Raw genomic sequence first — 19762 nt, 5'->3', positions numbered from 1 at the left:
CAGTATTCTCTTTGCCTTGCACATGCAGAATGGAAAATTACAATGTGGGGAGCACTCAGGTTTATTTAATTTCTTGGCGGGTATTGGCTTTCATTAAAGTAGACTGAGAAAATGTGGTGATACTGTAGATAGACCTTCTAATGCTAGAACATGCTTTATTTTTTTCATGATTTGGTTATAAACAAAACCAGGAAAATAAAATAGGTTGTGGGTTCTTCAAAATAAAGTACATCCTATGGTTGGGGCATAATATTCTCTGAGTGTTGCAAGAGAGTAAGTGTATGAACATGAACAGTCAAGGGGACTTGACTGGGATGTAGCCCTTTGGGGAAGTTTTTCCCAAGGTTATGACAGACCTTCACTAGAACTTCACTAGAGTGCAGGCCTCACCCCTATCCTCACCCAGTGGGCTCTTAACTTTCTAGAGAGAAACACTGGGACGGGTCTGGTCATGATGCTTTGGAACCCACTAGGTGTGGCTAGCAAGTTTAAAGGAGGGCATGAGATGATAAAGTGAGACTAGGACCCCTTCTTTGACAGTTGTGTGTGTAGGGACAGAGAATTTGCTGAGAGTACCGTCAACAAGGGGGAGATTGAGGAACTCTCCAAAGGGGAGCTCCAGGGCTCCTGCTTTCGAGCTTCATGGACGGATTGACATTGTATTTGGTCCTACTTTCTGTGGAAGCTCCCACTAGTAAGGATAAGCTCATTCTCAATGTACCCTTTTGTGACCATCAGATTTATAATGACTGGTGAAATAAACATCTGCTTTCCCCTCTAAACCAGGTTCCTTAGGGCATAAACCATGGCTGCCTTGTTCACCATCATTTTTTGGCACGGGACCTGGCACTTAATAGTTGCTCAGTAAATGTTGTTCAGTGATTGAATGACGGACCAAATAGGTACCATGATGAACCATCCATATTCCAATGAGGTGGTGGTGGGAGGGGAGGGTAAAGACCTCATTAGAGCAGGCTGCCTGGCTGCAAACAGTGAGTGGACATTTAGAAGGAGTATATTAAAAATCCCCTATCCCAAATTCATATGTAGATTTGTGAATGTTCCCGTTTGGCAGGGGGCCAGAGTAAGCCAGCCCAAGAATAATTACATGGCAGAGAGGCTAATGGTTATGCTAATGATTGTCTGAGACGAGACAATGGTCCAAAGTGGAGTGCTGGGATAAATTATTCTCCCAGGAACCTATAGATCTGTGATTTTCAGTCTTCCCACATCCTCTCAGGAATGCCCTTTTTTACCCATTCTCTACCCTCAATCTTTTTTTCTTTTGGTGGTTGGGGAGGTGGGGGGAGGCTTTCTTCTTCATTTAACACTTCCTTTTGTATTTCTCATAGTACCTTGCATACAGTAGGTGCTTATTAACTACTATTGAAAGTGAGGAAGTAAGAAAGAGGAGACGGGGTGACCTTTGGAAAGGTTTCGGGCCACTGCTCCCTGTCGTGCACAGCTGAAGGACTGTGGAGCTGGGTGGGGGTGGAGAGGCTGTTTTCTTTTTTTTTTTTTTTAATAAATTTATTTATTTATTTTTGGCTGCGTTGTGTCTTTGTTGCTGCGCGTGGGACTTTCTCTAGTTGCGGTGAGCGGGGGCTACTCTTCGTTGGGGTGTGCGGGCTTCTCATTGAGGTGGCTTCTCTCGTTGTGGAGCACGGGCTCTAGGCGCGTGGGCTTCAGTAGTTGCAGCGCGTGGGCTCAGTAGTTGTGGTGCACGGTCTTAGTTGCTCCGCGGCATGTGGGATCTTCCCGGACCAGGGATCGAACCCGTGTCCCCTGTGTTGGCAGGTGGATTCTCAACCACTGCACCACCAGGGAGGCCCGAGGCTGTTTTCTAATTCTTACAAAGGTACCAGATAGCCTCAGCCCTGGGAGGGGTGTCAGGGTTTTGAGATAAGAAAGTTAACAAAAGACAGAGGTGTAGAGAGCATTTGTTAGCCATGGCTCTTATGTTTCCTGAGAAGTTCAAAGTGGGTTTAGATGGCAATACATTTATTGCTTTAATACTCAGACTGGCTTCCTGTCCCCCATGCCCAAGAGTCCCCTCACTGCTTGATTACTCCGTATTCCACCCACTCCCAGCCTTGCTTAACCCTCTTTCTCACCAGGGCTAAAACGCACTCAGGTCTTTGTTGAGCATCCTAGGTGCTCCAAGCTGGTGTAAAAGAGTCAGATCCTATTTTTCTTCTTGCCTCTGGATGTAATAACGCTTACCCTGGCTGTCAGCCCTCATCACCTTTCTTCATATGAAGGCATATGTCCCTAGAGCTGTGATTCACCTCGTGTTGCTAAATGTGAGGGTTCCCTGGTCCTCCAGTTGGTTCTCATATAGAAGGCCTGTGGTGCACACTTCAAGACATGCTGTTCCAGATCTGTACTCGTCCTCACTTACCCCGATAGCTTTGTTCCATAGGGAAATGGATTTTGCCTTAACGTAAGGAAGATTTTTCCAGTAGTCCCTCCTGTCCAAAAGATTAGATAGAATGGCTTGCTTTGGGGAATGTGGGACTTCTTAGAGTTGTGCAGAGGCTCTGATCTGTATAGGCTACGTCCCGCCTTCCTTGCTCCCATCTCTGGCCTCTCTGTGTTCACTTTCCTCCCAACAGTCCATCATATTGTTGCATAACTCTGGGTCTTCACCTACATTGTTTCCCCTCCCTGGAGGATGCTTTCCCAACTCCATGTATCCTTCAAGTCCTACCTCACACCCTTCCCCTGGGGAGACTTTCTTGGCCACCACATGCTGTGGCATGTGCCCTACTCCAGGCTCCCTCAATACCCTGTGACATCTCTGACTAAGCACCTGTCATACTGTGTGTTGTTTTCCTTTCTTGTTCTCCCAAAAGACCAAGAGGGCTTCCCTGGTGGCGCAGTGGTTGAGAGTCCGCCTGCCGATGCAGGGGACACGGGTTTGTGCCCTGGTCTGGGAAGATCCCACATGCTGCGGAGTGGCTAGGCCCGTGAGCCATGGCCACTGAGCCTGCGTGTCCGGAGCCTGTGCAGGAACGTTTGGTAGGCACTCAGTGAATGTATGTTGAATGACTAATTGAGTAAATGAAATGGGTGGTTAGAATCAATAATTTTTAAAGTTTCATTGGTTTTACAGTTCTGAACCCTTGCAAAGTAATGCACTAAGCCTATGACTTTTTTGCTTCTTCTTACTTTGTCCTCCATGATACATATTCTGGTTTCTGAGTAAATTCAAGGAGGGACATGGTAATGAAAATGCTAATTAGTTATGAGTATAAAAATGTAATCTTTTTCCAATATACAAAGAAAATATAAGTCAAGTTAATATCTACCTAATGGAAATATTACCTAATACCCACCTAATGAAATAATAGTCATACTCTGATCTGACATGTTTGAAAAATATTTTCCAAATATTTATTAAGCATTTACTATGGGATTAAACATTATTTCAGGTGCTGGCTCTGCAGCAGGGAACAAATGCTTACATTGAATATGTATGATCAACTTTTATTATTTTGTTAAACATCCAGCAAGCACACCTGTTTACAACATACCAGATACTGGAGGCACACAGATGAAATCACATTTCATACCCTTGAAATGTTCAAAGTCTGACAGGGACACACATACAAAAACAGAAGAGTTCAATAAAATGTGGGACGCAAAGGTGAGGCTGTGAAGCTTGAAGAGGGTAGATTAAAGGAGGTGGCACTGAGTTGAGAAGGAAGGAAGATAGCCCAGCAAAGAGGGAGGGGAAAAGTCATGATCAGGAGTTGGAATCGGAAAAGAGCATGGTGTGTGCCAGTAGCTTATTCACAGCGCCCTGCACCTCTGCAGAGGGGGATTGTCTCAAACTCCTTTGCTGCAGTGGTTCTCAACTAGGGGAAATTTCAACTCCTGGGGAACATTTGGCAATGTCTGGAAACATTTTTTGGTTATCCTAATGGGGAAGGTGCTACTGGCATCTAGTGGGTAGAGGCCAGGGATGCTGCTAAACATTCCGCAACGCATAGTACAGCCCCCCCGCAACAAAGAACAAAGAAATGTCAACGCTTGCTGAGGTTGAAAAACCTTATTTGACTGACAACAGACACAAAGATTAGTAAACTGAGTCACAGTGGTTTCCATAAGGACATTTTGAACAAAATATAGCCACTAAAGGCAGATGCTTTTTAAATGGGTGCTAAGGTGGGATGATGGTGGAAAGTGGGAAAGTAAGAAGCATGGGAAATCCAGTTATTTTAAATTAAGGGAATTCTTTTATTACTTTTTAGGCACTTGAGGGAGTGTACAGTGTCACAGTTAAAAAAGCAGGCTCTGGAATCATTCAGCCTGGGTCTGATCTCTGATTCTCTTAAGTGATTTATTATACAGATCTAGTTGCTTAATTTCTCCAGGTCTCATTTTCCTCATCTGTGATATGAAGATTGTAATATTATCTGCTTCGTAGGGTTTTGAGGATAAGACCAGTTAGTGTATACAAAGTACTTAATGCACTGCTTTCTATATGCTAATTTCTTGCTGAAAATCACGAGGAGGATAATAATATCAGCAACATTCACTGTGTTTCATATTAACGCAAAAGTGTTCTATCTGTAGAAATTTCTTTAATCCATAAAACAGGTAAGGGAATTACTATTATTGTTCCCATTTTTCAGATAAGAAAACTAAGACAAATGAAATTGACTGATTTCACAAGGTTACAGAGTTAGCAAGAGGCAAAGTTAAGTTTCAGATCCCTGGAGTATGGCTTCAGAGCCCATGCTTTTAAGGCTTTGCTGCCTATCTAGTATATTATTAATATGTTTTAGTCATCATTAGTATTATTTCATTAGGCTGCTTTGCAGGTTGGTTTAAAAATCTTTACTTGTATAAAAAGTTTTGTATATTTCCAATAGTCTTTCCATGTTTATCGACAAGGATCTGGAAAGTAGGAGTACCTTTAAAAACACCTATATATAATTTATGTTGTAAAGAATATTTTCAAATTTATTTGAAAATGTATTATGTGGTTTTCCTAGATCCACCTAGAGTTCTTTCAAAAAACCTATTTGGAACTTCAGAAATGTGATTTAAAAAAAAATTTAGGCTGCCTAATTTTTAAGTGGAGTAAAGTGTCCTTAGTTGTTTTTAGGTAATAGAATTATGAATATATTCCTTTTATTGAAATGTTTTATTGGAATAAAAGACAGGTTCATTCATTAATTCATTCAACACTTATTGAGCACCTACTCCACGCCCCAGATAAGCAGTGCATGTTTAGCCAAGAAAGCATAAAGTGCTAGTGCAATGGGTTCAGTTCAGTGGTAGATGTCTTCACAAAGAGCAGAAAGCAGGGGGTCCAAGCTGGAAAAGACTTCCTAGAAGAGACGACCTTCAAAGGGAGACTTGAGGAAAATATAAGCATTTACCTTAAATATACTCTGAGTTCATCCCAGTCTATTCCACTCCTTCTAGACCTTCATTTGCCAAGCAGTTCTCCTTGTCAAGTATTCTTCTTTTCCTGAAAAAATTGTATGCCATTGTGGTCATTAGTGAACATCAAGGTGGTAGAACAATCATATTTAAGTTCACACTGGGGAGAGGTAGGAAATAAAGATGGTAGGTACATACACATAGGCAATAAAGTTTATTTTGCGTAATTGGTATGTTATGAAAAGTGACATAAAATTAAATTTGTATCAGTTGAACACTTAAATGCACAGGAAAAGTTAACATCTAGTAACTATACCATGTGCAGTGAATTTCTATATACCCTGGAGCAAGTAATGAGAAATACAGACTTGATTCCTACTTTCTAAGGGTTTAAATACGGAAGCAGAAATAGGATATACACTTATAAAACATTTACATAATAATTCCAGATGGTTTACACTCTTTCCCTAGCAGGTAGTACAGTGCCTGGCATGGGGTAAGTTCTCAAACACTGTTGAATGAATATATGGGTGAGTGTTACAGGCTGCAAATGCTCAAAGGATTCAAGCAATGACAGGTCATTTTAGGCTGGAGCGCTGAAGGAAGGTCTTAAACTGGATCTTGAGAAGGACTTGAGTCTGAATAGGTGAAGGATGGACTTAAAGATGAACTTGTTGTATTCATGGAATAATCAACAGACAGCTTAGGTAGTGCTATAAACTAGAGTAAGATAAAACCAAGTAAGTTTGGATAGGGTCAGATTGTCAGTAAACTCTTCTGTTAGATGTGCGTTTAAGTGAAGGGACTGTGTCTGTTTCATATTCCTTGCACAGGGTCTGGCATATAAGATGGGCTCAATAAGTATTTGTGGACTGCTTGATTGACCGACAGACAGACGTACAGACAGACTGGCTGGCTGACTGACTCGTGGAAAACTTCAAAAGCTAACTTCCAGAACTTTTTCATCGGGCAGTGACAAAATTGCTGTTGTAGGGAAATTCAGCTGTAATTGGAGTATAGAATGTCAGGTGTAATGGAGGAGGGTCAAATACAATTAGGATGCTCTTGTAGATGATCTCTCAGATGAGGCTGAGAGAGCAGGGGGCAAGTGGGCCTGGCTGGGAATGGAAAGAAAGGATGCTTTGAAGAGTTATTGTGAAGACGGCAGAGCTGAGAGTTAGGTCTCCCTTCTTTGACTCTGTCTGAGGTCAGGTTCCCTAGACGCAGAGCCTGAGATGGTGATTTTTGTGCAAGGGCCTTAGGGAACACTGTCACGTGAAACCTGTGAAGGAGTGAGGGAGGCAGCACAGGGCAGAGGCAGAAGCTTGGCCAAGCCCTGTATTAAGCTGAAGTCTAGTCCCAGTCTGGAGTGGGAAACACACCGCTGAGCTGCCCCTCCCTGAGGCAAGGGGACTAGCTGTTGTGTCCCCCCAGTCGTTGGCTGTGGACTGTCCCCCTGAGTAGGAAGGAAGAGCTCATCACCTCACAGGCATTTCCTGACTAGTTGGCTGGTTCCTTTCAGCCGACGGGCAGGTCTCTGGAGAAGGGTCAGCTGTGAGGCATTAATGGCCTGGAGTCACAGCAGCTGGAGTTTGGGCACACTAGCCTGGTGAAGAGAATCCAGGGGACACCACCAGTGTTCCCTACACTCCGTTACAGTCTGATCTTCAGAAGGTGCTCTGCTGATAGCCTTCCAATGGCTTCCCATCACATCCAAAATAAACCCCCAACCCCTCATCCTGGCCTACACAGTCTAGCCCCTTTCTACCTTTTGGCTTTATCCATACATATTCTCTCCCTGTCCAAACTTACTTTATTTTTCTTTCTCAAACCCGCCAAGCTCCTTCTCACCTCGGAGACTCAGTGCTTGATTCTCTCTGCCTGGAATGCTCCTTCCCTCAGGTTTTCATCACTAACTTCTCATCATTCAGGCCTCTCGGCTCAGATGTCCCGTCTTCAGAGAGGACTTCCACTGTTTGTCTCTCCCCAAGAGGCTGTGATCTGTACAAGCTATTCTGTCCTATTCACAGCTGTCACCCTGGTGCCTTGAGGAGTGGACACCCAATAAATATCATTGAATGAATAAACAATTGGTTGCAGAGAAATGAATAGGAAACAAGGGTTCAAAATCTCCCCAAGATAGTGGAAAACCTTGAAAAAAGTGGAAACATTGACAGAAATAAGAAGTGTGAAGGGTGCATCAAGTTGTGCAAAAAAATGTGAAATTTTGTTTCAGACGTATTGAACTTGAAAAAATGGCAGAAAATGTATGATGGAGACAGAAGAGTGTAGTGGTTTTTTTTTTTTTTGAGTGTAGTGATTTGGAGCAGTTTCTAGAACTGACTTCATATACCAGCACAATCACCTACAAGCTGTGAGATCTTGTGCAAGTTATTTAACTTCTCTGTGCCTCAATTTTCTCACCTGTAAATGAGGATAATGGTATTACAATGGTATTATAGTCCTCTCATAGAGTTGTTGAGAGGACTAAATGAGTTAAAACCTGTAAATCATATAAAACGGTGTCTGGCTAATAGCATGATTTTTCATGGAATTTCAGGAATTCTGCATATAGAAGAGATAGTCAAAGCCAGGGCTGGGACTAGGGAGAGACTAGTGTAGTACCTACAGGACAAGATTTAAGGAGGCACTCACTTTGAGGGTTGTGCACTTGCCCCACCCCAAGCATGCTTCCTTAAATTTTGCATTCTTGGCCCTTCACTCACCTCAACCTAATTCTGGCCTGGTCAGAAAAATCAAAGGGAAAAACGCTTTATTGGTAAGATTTTCTAAATCTGGGTACCTGTCACACCTTCTCCCTCTGGTCTTGGTGGGAGTGGTTTTTTGCTGTTGCTAATCTCTGGGTTGTGTCACTGTCCTTTTGTTGCTTCTGGGTCTTTTCCATTACTTACATAACCAATTCCCTGCAGTCAGTCCCTCTGCTCAAATACTCTGAATGGATTCTGTTTTTCTGGTTGGACTCTGATGTAACAGTTAATATACTCTAGAGCTCCATAAGCATGGGACTTCAGGGATGTGGGGAAAGAAGCCAACATTTGTCGAGTGACCTCAACGTGTTAGGTACTTTTACATGTAAGATATTTAACCCTCATCAGCTGGTGGAGTGGTATCCACTACATACTTTGTAGATGAGAAATCAAAGATGCAGGGAGGTATGACTCATCTAGGGCCACTAATTTACAGAGCTGAGATTCAAACCTAGTTTAAAGGATTATACCCTTTCCACAATGCAAAGCATCTGGGGGGGTCGTGTCCAGATTGTGGGTACACTCCTATCAAAATACAAGAATTTATTTTTTTCCCAGTGGGAGATGTTTTTTTATTTTCAGAGATACTGGCCATTAGCAGTCTCCTTCTTCCTCCCCCTTCTCCCCTTCTTCCTCCTTTTTTATTTATTTTGGTGAAATTCACATAACATAAAAGCAATCATTTAAAGTGAACAATCAGTGGCATTTAGTACATTTGCAGTGTTGTGCAACCACCATTCCTATGTAGTTCCAAAACATTTCCATCATTCCAAAATAAAACCCCTTATCCGTTTATTCCTCCCCATTCCCCACCCTCCCAGCCCCTGGCAACCATCAATTTGCATTCTGTTTGTATGATTTACCTATTCTGGGTAGTTCATATAAATGGAATTATATAGTGTATCTCCTTTTATGTCTGGCTTCTTTGACTTAGCATAATGTTTTGAGGATCATCCACATTGTAGTATATATCAGTACTTTGTTCCTTTTATTGCTGGATAATATTCCATCATATGTTTACACCACACTTTATGTTTCCATCTACCCATTGGTAGAGATTGAGTTTCCATCTGTGGCTATTGTGAATAGTGCTGCTATGAACATACATGTACAAGTATTTATTTGACCACTGTTCTCAGTTCTTTCAGGCATATATGATCTCATTAACTTCTAGCTTATTTGTCTGATTCTAATTCCTATCAATTTAAGATTACAAAGTGACAAAATATGTAACTAATTTCTGTAAAAAATTTTTCTCTTCTTGAAGGCTTAATCATATTTATAATCTTCTAGTTTTAATTTATTCTCCAAGTTTTGCTCATATTCCTGCCCACTGTGTATGTGTGTGTACGTGTATGTGAGTGTGTATGTGTGTGTATGTGTGTGTGTGGGAGAGAGAGAGAGAGAGAGAGAGAGAGGGAGAGAAAGCGTTTTTGTTTTTTTGAACATGTAACGTAGCCATTCTGGGACTTGAAGTTTGTATACAACCACTGGTTCATGTTTCATATCAATACTAGCAGATTTATATAAAGTACCATTTCTAGGTTAAAGAGGCCATGCTTCTTTCAAGGTAAATACTAATAGTGAAGGGTTGTTTGGAAATTTGGGCAAACAAATAAATGCAGCCATTTTAAGTTCTATGCAAATAAAATTTTATTTCTCTTATTAGGACAAATAAAGAGCAGATGACGGAGGAATCATTGTATTTTTGTAATTTATGTGAAAAGAAAATATAATCTAAAATAAATTGAATGCACAAATAAAGTGAATAACCAAGGTGCAAATTATTTATTTATGAAATGAAACCTCTTGAAAAGGGAGAAATGGTGACAGCAACTTAGTATGTAATATACTACACTTCTGTTCTTACCCTTACATTTTCAAACTCATACATAGTAATTTATTTGCACTCCCATTAATATTAGTGGGAGTTTTGAAACTTATATTCATGCACACATCTTTGAAAATGTATGGGTCAAAGTAAATTGTTAATGAAAAGCTGGTTTTCATTTTTAGTGAAATAGTTTCAACCTGTTACCAAAGATGTCCTAGAAGCCACCTTCATTCTAGTGACAGGAGAAGAATTATGTATAAGGTTACTATTTGGAGGTCATCACCTTTAAAGCAACTTGGATAATAATCATATTAAAGATAAAAAAAAAAGTGTTTTCCAAACACCAAAGAACACAAAAGTTCAGGCCCCATGTTGTTTTATACTAAGCAAAGGACCTTGGACCCTTTCAGTGGACCCTTTCAGCCCAGTGCACCTGATCAGTGATAGAGGCATGCTAAGGTGAATTTTAATTAGGACTAAATTGTGGTATTACTCTTTCATACCCTGAACATCTGTTCCCTTCAGAAATGATGATTTATGCAGGCTATCAGAGCAGACAGCTTGCTACAGCTTATGTCACGGTTAGTGGGAAGCTGGTGGTAGCATTTCAGGAAACCAGCATCTAAATGCAGACTGGCCAGTGTATGTGATATAGGTAATAAGGGGAGGGGAAGCATGATGTGTCCATTTTTAATTTTGAAGCCAAATATTGACCTGACTTAAAAAAAAAATTCTCTTCTAGACCATCTGTTGTTAATGAAGAAAGTAACTTGGACAATGAATGGGCTGATGCTTCCTACTGATCTCAAAATATGGAAAACCAAGCCTGTTCTTTCTATTAGAATGAAGAAACTTACTGAGAAGACCTCAGTCCGAATTCTTTTCTTTAAGAATGGCACAGGGCAGGATGGGCGTGAGATTACAGTGGGAAAGGAAACAATGAAAAAGGTAATTTTGTATTAAGTATTGAAGTATAAATTAAATTTCAAAGTTTTGGTGACTCTTGAAATGTGTTTTTTCCTTTTATATATCGTGTCAACTAATAAACTGAAATATTAAGAAGGCATTATATAGAATGTAAAAATTCAGCTGTTTAGATATATGCTTATTGCATGAACAACATAACTTACTTTAATAAAGGAACAGTATTTCAAGAAATAATCTGGCTAACATAGTTGGCCATTTCCCATTTACACTTGAGGAAACATTCTAGTTGGTTATAATATTTTACAGGATATTTAGATTGAAGCCAATTTAACTATCTTCAAATCTCAAAATGGCTCCTTTTCATTTACAATACTAGTAGTAAAACCTAGAAGCACCCTTGTTTTTTGAAACAACAAATTAAGTCTGAAATAACTAGAATTCAGTTTAAAAATATCCATATGCATTTTAAAAAGTAAATCTGGATGGGCCTAAGAAAAATCATGTAACAATCCAGCAAACTTGAAAAAACAAATTTTAAAGTATTACTTGTCATATAAATGCATGTTTTTTAGAAGGTGCTTGTACTTCCCAGATCTTTGATATTTAAAAATATAGAGGAACTAATGGAATTTTGGGGGGAAAAAAAGCCTTTTTTTTTCAGATAAAGATTTTTCACTGTATCTTAAAGTAGCTTGTTAATAATAATAAAAGCAACTAAAATTTATTAAATATGTATTAGAGAGACAGTGAAGCATAACCAAACTCTCTAGGTTTTAATCCTAGCTTTGTCATTCACTAGCTATAAGACCTTGGATAACTTACATTGTCTGAGTCTCAATTTCTTTATCTGAAAACTGGTGATAATAATATACCTACCTGATAGAACTGATGTAAGTATTCAATGTGATACTACATGTGGAATGCAATGCCTGGCACCCAGAGAGTTCCCATTACATTCTTATCTTGGTGTTCTTATCTTTAGGATTCATAAATATACATCTAATAGTTAGAAATTATTTTTCTTATCAATGGGAAACATTTATTATGAAATGAAGATAGGTATAAATTATTTTGTTATACCAGACTATTTTCAAAATGAATATTGTTTGAAACAGGTGAATAGTTGACTAGATATTGGAAATTTTTATTTTCGAAATATCTATTTCTTCATCTACTGATTTTTGTAGTTGTTTTATAACTACATCTGGGTAAGAGCATTTACTGAGGAGCTGGGAAACTGGGTATTATTTCCTTCTTATCTGCAGATTTGAATTATGAGTAAAACAAGGGATATTACACACCAGAGCAAATTGCTAAGGCAAGTTGTAACATCTTCCCTGGGGATTTTGAAAAATAGAGAAGGTGGGCATAGCTCTTGGATTGTTAAAATGCAGTCATTCTTGGAGATGGAAGCTAGATTAGATAACCTCTTGAGTTCACTTCAGTTCAATCTCTGTAATTCTACGCCTCAGTGATAAAATTGGGGTAATAGTCACTCTTACAGATTACATGCTCTTAGAAGAAAGGTTGAGTGTAAATAAAAATGTCACTGCTATTCTGCTTTTTGACGCGAAAGAGCAATTCATTTAAAACTGGATGATCAAGAAATTCTTTCGCTTATTTTTTCTCCTTATAATTTGTAGAATTTAAAGAACTTTCACAAGTTTTATGAAACTCCGGACAAGATTCAGTAATAAATGTATTTGTAAATATTTGTCTCAATAGTGCTTTTAAGAATGAGCTAAAGGAGAGGAGGCAATGGAATACTGGTCTTGGATGACGATAGAACTTTTTGGAGGGAATAAAAATAAGGCTAGCTAATTATTTTGTAAATAAAATTTAAATTTTGAAAGCTTTGTTGATAATCACAGGATAATGCCCTATTTATTGATTAAATACCAAATCAGTAGTAGGACTAAAAAGGTGGCATAGTCATTGTAAAAACACGTTATTTTCTCTTTTATGATAGATTATTAGGACTGCTGGGGACTAATAGCTATTTTTAGATTATTGCTAAGTAATATAAAACTGAAGTACAAAGTAAAGGACTCTAATATTGTGATGGTTATTGCAGTGAAATAAGAAGGGAATTATAGAAGACAGCTGATAAAATAAGGTAGTTGAAGTATAAAAGTCCTCTCTGAGCTCAGAATGGAGCCACGGGGAAATAACTGTATTTCAATAATAGATACAAAATCAAAGGCATATCCGTTTATTTATTTTAGGAGGTTAAGTTATTAAGAAGTTTGAAATGAGCGTCAAAGTGATATAATTCTTCTCTAAACTCTAGAATACCAAAACTATGGCCCATCCCTTTGAAACTGGAATCAGATGGTTTTAGAATTACTTGGTATAGTTTTAGTAACAGCAGTAACACAGCACCTGCTACTATGGGGTATAGGCTAAACATTATCCATGTGTTGAAAAAGATATTAGGAAAAATTTGTGGGCACAAGATGCAAAGTAAATGGAAGATGAAAACTGCTCCGGATACATACCTTTTTAAGGTTGGGGTTAGTGGTAGATAAGTTTCTTTTCCCTCAGTTATCTCTTAGAATCATTGTCAGAGAAGTGGTATTAAGCTGTGTGGATTACTGTATTATCCAGGACAACATCTCCTTTATGAAACATCTTTATTTTTTTTCTCAGCAGTTAATAATTGTATCTTATTTATTTGCTTTTTGCTTGGTTTTCTGTGTACTATTACTAATGGCATGAGATTACAATGGTGAAGAAAACAATGAAAGAGATATTGAAATAAATGAAAGAATGGAAAAAACTCTCACTCCAGTTTGAACTGATTGTTCCCTGTGACTATCCTGGTATATCCCTTCACCATCAACTTTAAGATTATCTTTCCCTATCTGCTCTCTTGGATGCCTTTCTCCTTGTGTTCCCCTATCTTCATTTACTCTATTGTGCATACTAGTGACTTTCTGAGAAAACCTGCCTCTGAATCATCTGGGCTATGTGTTAAAAATTCAGACTTCTAGGCCCTACTCCAAGCCTACTGAATTAAGAATCTCTTGAACATGGGGCCTGAGAATATGAATTTCAGAAAATGTCTCCAGATGTTTCCTAATCCCACTAAAGTTTGAGAACTCTTGTTCTGGTGTTCTAAAATCTCAAACTTACTAATTAATGGAAATTTTCATAGACTCCTTGTTTGTTCTATACTTCTCATGTAGTGTAAGAGAAAGATAATAAGTTGTGTGACAGAGAAGACAGCTTATGGGAAATTGTAACACTGGTTGCTAGATGAGAACTAGTGCAAGGAGTTCAGAAATCAGGAAGAGGAATATGTCTATAGGTTAGCAAGACAGGAGTAGTGTATGTGTAGTAAGTCTGACTTAGAAAAAAATAAATATTCTCTTAATGTTTGTATGTGAATGTATTTCACTGCAATGATTTTTCCCTGTTATTACTGAAAAACCACAAAAAATATATTGAGTTACTCACATATGACTGTCAAGATATAAATAAATAATAGACTTTATCAGATGCCTTTAAACCAGAGGAAGATTTAGACATCTATGATATTCACCATTTGTTAATTTGAGAAACAGCTCAATAAGCCTAAACAGCAATAACAGCAAAAAACTTTAAGAAAATATTCAAGTTTAAGAAAGGCCCAACTCAAATGTAAATTTGTGCAACCACTATGGAAAACAGTATGGAGGTTCCTTTAAAAACTAAAAATAGAGCTACTGTATGATCCAGCAATCCCACTCCTGGGCATATATCCAGAAAAGACGAAAACTCTTGTTTTGAAAAGATACATGCACCCTAGTGTTCATATCAACACTATTTACAATAGCCAAGACATGGAAACAACCCAAGTGCCCATTAACAGACGACTGGTTTAAGAAGATGTCGTATATTTATACAATGGAATAGTACTCAGCCATAAAAAGAATGAAATATTGCCATTTGCAACAGCATGGATGGACCTTGAGAATATTATACTAAGTGAAGTAAGTCAGACAGAGAAAGACAAATGTTGTATGATATCACTTATATGTGGGATCTAAAAAATAATACAAGTGAATCTGTATACAAAACAGAAACAGATTCACAGACATAGAAAACAAACTCTGGTTACTAAAGTGGAAAGGGAGGTTGGGAGGGATAAATTAGGAGTAGGGGATTAACAGATACAAATTACTATACATAAAATAGATAAGCAACAAGGATTTACTGTATAGCACAGGGAACTATATTTAATATCTTATAATGACCTATAATGGAAAATAATCTGAAAAAATATGTATAACTGAATCATTTTGCTATATGTTGCTATGTGTGTTGTGAAACTAACACATTATTGTAAATCAACTATATTTCAATTAAAAGAAAAAAAAAAAGAAAGGCCCAATTCAGATGAAAAAAAATGCAGCATGAATAGCATGACTGTGGAATGTTCACACACAAATCAGTAACTATAACAACAGAGGTTTTCCCAGTAGTGTGAGTGAAAATTTAGAGAACATTTAAAGAGATTCAAAAGGTAGCACCTGGAGTAACAAAGTTTGATTAAGGATGCTCAACATGGATTCTGACAGGGGAGGTCATGCATAATTATTTATGTTGGAAGTTCTTTAAAGAGCTTTTTATGATATATGAGCAAAAGCCTATTGATACTATTATTGTTTTAAAAATTAGTGTAATGTTCATACCAGGGTTTAATATCAGATAAAAAATATGAAAGCAGATATTTAAAAAATATAAAATTTGATAATGTAGTTTATTTTCAAGAGGCTATGGATAGCCAATTGTCTTCTATTTATTTAGGGTTATAAAATTGGATTATTTCAGAATATTATAAGTAACTACTTGGTGGTCAGAAATTTTTTTTGAACAAAATCATAAGAGGAAAAGGATGTAGATTTCCTTGGCTGAAATAAAAACAAGTGAGAATATTCAGTCTAAAGATTTATTTACTTTACAGATGGTAGTTAAGAACAGTTCTTAACATTATGCTTTAACTCCCCTAATCAGTTAAGACATAAGCACGATATTAAATCCGAAAAGGTAAAATTTATTTTTGTTCATTTATTAAAATTGCCTTATGGTTTTTTCTCTTTACATTTTACATTTTAATACATTTTAATTACTAAGAACATATAACAATAATGGTTAACCTGAAAGGTTTATTAAATTAGTTTTCATACATACCATTAAAGTATCTTTGTTGAACTTTAATTTCTGGACATTATAGTTACAGAATTTTATGAAGTAGTCTAATCAAGCAACTCAGAACACTGTAACTTAGAGAAGTTAACTGCCATATCCAAAATGGAGCAACTGGAATAGCTAGGACTAGAACCCATTTTCTGACTTGAAGAATAATATATTTTTATATGTGAAATTGCCACAAATATACTTTTTCTCACATTTTAATTCCTATGTGTCCTCACCTAAAAAGGAATTAACATAACCATTAAAAAAAATGAGGATTCTGTTTATGGTTATAATAAAAAAGCTAGTATCATACTAGCTATCCCATTTTAAACAACTGAAAACTGCACAAAATATATGAGACAGCTATTTTTAAACCTTAGGCAATGGGAAGCACCAGACTGTCGTGCCTGAGAGAACAGGAAATGTTGAAGTGAGTCTTAACCATTTACCTCATCTTTATACTTGGAGGCAATTTTTGGACTGTGGTGTAGGGAGAGAGAATCCAAGAAAAGCACAGTGATCTCCACAAGCTGAAGAGGAAGACATCAAAGTTTTGGGAGGCTGAAATGGCTGGAATTTATCATGAAATGCCATAAATGAGGGAGATATTTAGAGAATAATTCCCAAATTTTGCCTAGGCTTCCCCCTGTACCTTTGGCTAAATACTAAGTTGCTGATGCACACGGTGAACTCCACACATCCTGGAACAGACAAGTACCAGAGAAAGAGCAACTGATGGAGATGTAAAAAGGAAACAACTGTGAGAGAATGCACAGGCCAGGGAGACATTTCTGTTTTGACCAGTTGGAGGGGAGGAATTTTATTGAACATGTAGGGGATTCGTGAAGAGACCAGAAAAGTTAATCATGGATCTAAGAAGCTCAATGAAAGCTCAGGAAATGCAAAAGAATTAGAATGCCAAATTTGGAAGTCTTGTACTATCTGATTTCAACATTTATTATAAAGCTAAAATAATCAAGACAGAATGGTATTGCCATAAGGATACATATAAAGTGGAATGAAAGCAAGTAGAAAGTTCAGAAATAGACTCACACCTATACTGACACATTAATCTTGATAATTCAATGAGGAAAAAACAGTCTTTTTTGATAAATATTTTTGAAATTAAGTATCTGCATGATAAGAAATTACCCCAGTACCTACCTCATCACAAAACTTAATTTAAAATTAACCATTGATCTATTCATTAGAAAAATAAAACTGTAATAATTCTCAGAGGAGACATTTTTTACAACCTGAGGTAGGCAAAGATTTCTTAGATAGGGCTAAAATGTATGAACTAAAATGAAAGAAAACAAAAAATATTAAATCCACTTTATCCAAAATTTTAAATCTTCTGCCCTTCAAAAGAAAGCATTAATAAAATGAAAAATCTAGCCACAGAACTGGGAGAAAATGTTCAGAAAACACACATCTGACAAACAATTTGCATTCAGAACATATAAAGATCTCTGGCAACTCTATAGTATGAGAAAAAACAGCTCAATAAAAAGGTCAAAAGATTTGAACACTACTAATAAAGACCAAGAAATAAACCACAGTGCACGAAAAGATGCTCACATTACATATCATCAGAGAAATGCAAATTAAATCCATGAGTTACCACTACACGCATATTAGAAAGGCTAAGATTAAAAAGACTGACAATACTGAGAGTTGACGAAAATCTGGAGTAACTGGAAATCTCACAGTTGGCTGATGAGAATTCAGCCACTTTAAGCTATTAAGTACAAAAAGTAAGTAATAGGCAAATTTAACCCAATCTCCTGGAATCTTCAGATTAAAATAATGGTCATGATCTTTATTATAAGTCATTATGAAATGTTAATCTTAACAGATAGTCATACCAAGTATATTTTATGTCTTAATTCATTGAAAATTTGTAATGTATTTGACAGAATTTCAATTAGCAAAAAAAAAGTATAAAACAGATTCCCTTTCTCAAAATATTTATGATAAATTGTAGTTATCTTCTACTGAACAAGTACAATTAATTTCCAAAAGAAAAATATTTTTAGTAATCCAGTGAATTAATTTCATAATTATCCATTCATTTTCACAGTATTTGGTATGTTAAATTTCTTCTAAAATTCTTCTTTGGGTTCTCATTTAAATAGTTTGCTTCTAGAGGGCAGACAGCAGAAGCAAGAGGAACTACGATCCTGCAGCCTGTGGAACAAAAACCACATTCACAGAAACATAGACAAGATAAAAAGGCAGAGGGCTATGTACCAGATGATGAAACAACATAAAACCCAAAAAACAACTAAATGAAGTGGAAATAGGCAACCTTCCAGAAAAAGAATTCAGAATAATGATAGTGAAGATGACCCAGGACCTCAGAAAAAGAATGGAGGCAAAGATCAAGAAGATGCAAGAAATGTTTAACAAAGACCTAGAAGAATTAAAGAACAAACAAAAAGAGATGAACAATACAATACCTGAAATGAAAACTACACCAGTAGGAATCAATAGCAGCATAAATGAGGCAGAAGAACAGATAAGTGACCTGGAAGACAGAATGGTGGAATTCACTGCTGCGGAAAAGAATAAAGAAAAAAGAATGAAAAGAAACGAAGACAGCCTAAGAGACCTCTGGGACAACATTAAATGCAACAACATTCGCATTATAGGGGTCCCAGAAGGAGAAGAGAGAGAGAAAGGACCCGAGAAAATATTTGAAGAGATTATAGTGGAAAACTTCCCTAACATGGGAAAGAAAGTAGTTAATCAAGTCCAGGAAGCACAGAGAGCCCCATACAGGATAAACCCAAGGAGAACCACACCGAGACGCATAGTAATCAAATTGGCAAAAGTTAAAGACAAAGAAAAATTATTAAAAGCAGCAAGGGAAAAATGACAAATAATATACAAGGGAACTCCCATAAGGTTAACAGCTGATTTCTCAGCAGAAACTCTGCAAGCCAGAAGGGAGTGGCATGATATACTTAAAGTGATGAAAGGGAAGAACCTACAACCAAGATTACTCTACCCCACAAGGATCTCATTCAGATTTGATGGATAAATCAAAAACTTTACAGACAAGCAAAAGCTAAGAGAATTCAGCACCACCAAACCAGCTCTACAACAAATGCTAAAGGAACTTCTCTAAGTGGGAAACACAAGAGAAGAAAAGGACATACAAAAACAAACCCAAAACAATTAAGAAAATGGTCATAGGAACATACATATTGATAATTACCTTAAACATGAATAGATTAAATGCTCCAACCAAAAGACAAAGGCTTGTTGAATGGATACAAAAACAAGACCCATATATATGCTGTCTACAAGAGACCCACTTCACACCTAGAAACACACACAGACTTAAAAGATATTCCATGCAAATGGAAATCAAAAGAAAGTTGGAGTAGCAATACTCAAATCAGATAAAATAGACTTTAAAATAAAGAATGTTACAAGAGACAAGGAAGGACACTACATAATGATCAAGGGATCAATCCAAGAAGAAGATATAAGAATTATAAATATATATGCACCCAACATAGGAGCACCTCAATACATAAGACAACTGCTAACAGCTATAAAAGAGGAAATCGACAGTAACACAATAATAGTGGGGGATTTTAACACCTCATTTACACCAATGGACAGATCATCCAAAATGAAAACT

At 37.3% G+C, this 19762-nt stretch overlaps 1 protein-coding gene across 1 annotated transcript in view; it reads left to right on the top strand.

Moving 5' to 3' along the window:
* The window catches only part of DCDC1 (doublecortin domain containing 1), a gene marked incomplete at both ends in the record, with an annotated part of 429210 nt that overhangs the window by 26958 nt on the left and 382490 nt on the right, over positions 1–19762 (top strand). Inside the window, one exon of the mRNA XM_082661206.1 lies at positions 10742–10947. Coding sequence (XP_082517332.1) covers positions 10742–10947 — 206 coding nt within the window. The remainder of the gene's footprint in view (positions 1–10741; positions 10948–19762) is intronic.

The sequence above is a fragment of the Grampus griseus genome, assembly GCF_964374135.1.
Source record: "Grampus griseus genome assembly, chromosome: 8".
Lineage (NCBI taxonomy): Eukaryota > Metazoa > Chordata > Mammalia > Artiodactyla > Delphinidae > Grampus > Grampus griseus.
Note: the sequence above shows the minus strand (reverse complement) of the source record. Positions and strands in the feature narration are given on the sequence as shown.